The sequence below is a fragment of the Salmo trutta genome, chromosome 31 (genome assembly GCF_901001165.1).
Source record: "Salmo trutta chromosome 31, fSalTru1.1, whole genome shotgun sequence".
Lineage (NCBI taxonomy): Eukaryota > Metazoa > Chordata > Actinopteri > Salmoniformes > Salmonidae > Salmo > Salmo trutta.
Genome location: NC_042987.1, coordinates 15,175,249 through 15,179,087, shown reverse-complemented (window position 1 = coordinate 15,179,087; position 3,839 = coordinate 15,175,249). Strand labels below are relative to the sequence as shown.

The 3,839-nt window shown below is 40.7% G+C and overlaps 1 protein-coding gene across 1 annotated transcript; it reads right to left on the bottom strand.

Moving 5' to 3' along the window:
• Window positions 1-1,534: 1,534 nt before the first annotated feature.
• Window positions 1,535-3,749, bottom strand: LOC115169617 (zinc finger protein 830-like). Its single transcript, XM_029725419.1, has one exon. It carries the CDS (start codon window positions 3,656-3,658, stop codon window positions 2,621-2,623), a length of 1,038 nt encoding a protein of 345 aa, XP_029581279.1. The 5' UTR covers window positions 3,659-3,749; the 3' UTR covers window positions 1,535-2,620.
• Window positions 3,750-3,839: the final 90 nt, after the last annotated feature.

The window sequence follows — 3,839 nt, the reverse complement described above, 5'->3', positions numbered from 1 at the left end:
GTTTGGACACCTTTTTCTTTATATTTACTATTTTCTACATTGTAGAGTCATAGTGAAGACACAAACTATGAAATAACACATATGGAATCATGTAGTAACCAAAAAAGTGTTAAACAAATATATATTCTTCAAAGTAGCAACCCTTTGTCTTCTCTCCAACCAGCTTAACCTGGAATGCTTGTCCAACAGTCTTGAAGGAGTTCCCACGTATGCTGAGCACTTGTTGGCTGCTTTTCCTTCATTCTGCTGTCCAACTCATCCCAAACCATCTCAATTGGGTTGAGGTCGGGTGATTGTGGAGGCCAGGTCATCTGATGCAGCACTCCATCACTCTCCTTTTTGGTCAAATAGCCCTTACACAGCCTGGAGGTGTTTTGGGTCATTGTCCTGTTGAAAAACAAATGAGTCCCACTAAGCGCAAACCAGATGGGATGGCGTATCGCTGCAGAATGCTGTGGTAGCCATGCTGGTTAAGTGTGCCTTGAATTCTAAATAAATCACTGACAGTCACCAGCAAAGCATCCCCACACCACCTCCTTCATGCTTCACGGTGGGAACTACACATGCGGAGATCATCCGTTAACCTACTCTGCGTTTTACAAAGACCAAGCGGTTTGAATCAAAAATCGCAAATTTGGACTCATCAGACCAAAGGACAGATTTCCACCAGTCTAATGTCCATTGCTCATGTTTCTTGGCCCAAGCAAGTCTCTTCTTTTTATTGGTGTCCTTTAGTAGTGGTTTCTTTGCAGCAATTTGACCATGAAGGCCTGATTCACGCAGTCTCCTCTGAACAGTTGATGTTGAAATGTGTCTGTTACTTCTACTCTGAAGCATTTATTTGGGATGCAATTTCTGAGGCTGGTAACTCTAATGAACTTATCCTCTGTAGCAGAGGTAACTCTGGGTCTTCCTTTCCTGTGGCGGTCCTCATAAGAGCCAGTTTCATCATAGCACTTGATGGTTTTTGCGCCTGCACTTGAAGAAACTTTGAAAGTTCTTGAAATGTTCCGTATTGACTGACCTTCATGTCTTAAAATAATGATGGACTGTCGTTTCGCTTTGCTTATTTGAGCTGTTCTTGCCATAATATGGACTTGGTCTTTTACCAAACTGGGCTATCTTCTGTATACCACCCCTACCTTGTCACAACTGATTGGCTCAAATGCATTAAGAAGGTAAGAAATTCCACAAATGAACTTTTAACAAGGCACACCTGTTAATTGAAATGCATTCCAGGTGACTACCTCATGAAGCTGGTTGAGAGAATACCAAGAGTATGAAAAGCTGTCAAGGCAAAGGGTGGCGACTTTGAAGAACCTCAAATTTAAAATACATTTTTATTTAACACTTTTTGGTTATATGATTCCATATGCTATTTCATAGTTTTGATGTCTTCACTATTATTCTACAATGTAGAAAATAGTAAAAATAAAGAAAAACCATGGAATGAGTAGGTGTGTCCAAACTTTTGATTGGTACTGTAAGTGTTGTGTGTAGTACAGAAGAAAGACCAAAGTAGGCACACCTGGCTGTGATAATGTAACTGGTAGTGAGAAAAGCACTGATCCCTCTTTATTTTATTTTGTCATTTTGTGTGGGCCTTTACATGATGAAATGCAAATGTACAAATCAGGACATGTCAAATCACTCAACACTGTCGTATGATGTAAATATGGTAGAATTGTTTTATATGGCATCATGTAAGATTGACTTACTTGGGGGGGGGGACTTGGGCTGCTTTGTATAGCTAGAGGACTGTAGATAATCCTCAGCATTGTAACGGAAATTGTTTTATGAAGTTGTGCTTTGCATGTTTCTCAATGTAACATGAATAAATGTGTAATTTATCAATTTAACATAAAGGACTGTTTGAAAGTAATTTTGTTTTGCAGGGTAATGGTGTGGAATTCTGTAACTCAATTAGGTCAAACAGATTTTGAATTATCATTTAGATTTCCGACAGGAATATTTTCCCTACAAAGATGTGTGCTTTGGGAATTTTATGAATGTTTTGTGCGAGCACTAATGAATAAATCAAAATGTGGATTAACTGGATTTTACAATGTGTAGTTTCCATACTTTTTCAAGCGTTAGACGGTATTCAAGTCAAGGTTCTCATAAAGGAGGACTCTGTAGTTTCTGTTTTGGAATGCAGTGTATCATGTACCAGTATGCACCAGGTTCCGATAATGAGGAACAGATGGGGTGTTAATTGAATACGTTTTGTTTGTATTAGCTGTGATGGTATATTTGATGTGTAACCACAGAGGAAACTAAATTAGTGTGCATTTTATTATGAGTTTGAGCTGTGTGTAAGGGATCCAGGAATGAGAATTTATGATTATTTCTCCCGTTCATTTTTTTAATGAATGCTGATAGTACAGTATTTCTGCAACTGTGTGACAGTCTGACAGTAGAAAAACAGCATTTACCACAAAAGCATGTTATATAGACATAAAAACTGTAAAAGACAACACTTTTAGACATTCAATATCCTCAACAAATGTTTGTCATTGACATGGAGGGAGGAAAGAAGCGGCTTCCTATGCAACTTCACTCTTATTTATAATCTGGAGAAACCTTTTGATGAAGTTAGGGTCAAAAGGCCCTGGGAATTTTAAGCAAGGGCCCCTTTGGCCCTCCAGTCCCTTGACAACAAGTGGAGCAGCTCTTCTTCATCCTCATCACTTCTGCTGGAGTCTTCCTGGTCTTCTGTTTTCTCCTTCACAACCTTCTTCACCACATCTTGCTTATCTCTCAATACCTCAACCCTCCGGTAACATTCAATTTGCTCATCGATTTCATCAATCTGACGCTCAAGACGACCCTCCTCGTCATCCTCTGCTACAATGGCCTCTGATTTGGTGTTCACCTGCCGCATTTCCTTTTGGAACTCTTCCCACTCCTTATCCATTTGATCTTTGGGAGCATCGACATTACGGACTTTGGCATCTCTCACTGGGTCGTCAAAGAAGCCTTCTGGTAGCGCTTCAGGTGTATTTCCCTTCTCCACACTCTTCTCAGTTTCATCTGGTTTGAGGATAGACCCTGAATGAGAAGCAGGTGGGACAGCTGGAATGGTGCTGTTGTCGAAGAAATCAGATGGGAGTCCTGGGTCGGGTTCCCCCTTCTGCACACCCAAGCTAGAATCTGCCCCCTGGTCACCAGCCTCCTCTTCATCATAGACTCCGGCCAAAAGACTCAGCCCAGCAGATGTCGTTTTTTTCAATATTCCAGGTAGTTTCTTCGGCCCAGGTGGGGCAGGTTTAGCAAAGAAATCATCAGGTAGCCCTGACATAGATAACTGCTCTGTACTTGCCACTGGTTTAAACTTCTTCCCATTCGCGTCTTCAGAATCCAAAGCTTTCCTTTTAAGCGGAGGCTGGGGTCCTTGACTTGTAGAACTTTGTTTAGACCCCTTGAGCTCGGAAACTTTCTCCTTGTGCTGTTTTCCAAGAATGTGAGTCTGCCACAATAGTTCATTCTTTACTCGCTCGTTGCAGAGTACGCAGCTAAGGTGATCGAGACTGTTGTACTTGGCGTATGGGGATTCGACACGTTTCTTCTTATCTATCGTTTGCCTTTGTTTCTCTCTCATTAACCGTCGCAGTTCATCTTGATGTATCACTTTCTTCAGCTTATTTTTTGGAGGCATTCTTTCATTGAGTTTCAAACCAAATTTCAGAAAGCTTGGGAAAGAAGAAAAACACGGAGTGTCTTCATTGAAGACCCGTAGTAGGCGTCAAACATATTGCCAGATTTAAGTTTGAGAACAAATACTGTAAATTATACCTAACGATGGTACTTTTACATTGCATGTATCATCACGAGTTTAC

Excerpts from the sequence above, each read along its gene's own strand:
- LOC115169617 (XM_029725419.1), bottom strand. The coding sequence starts at position 3,658 with ATGCCTCCAAAAAATAAGCTGAAGAAAGTGATACATCAAGATGAACTG.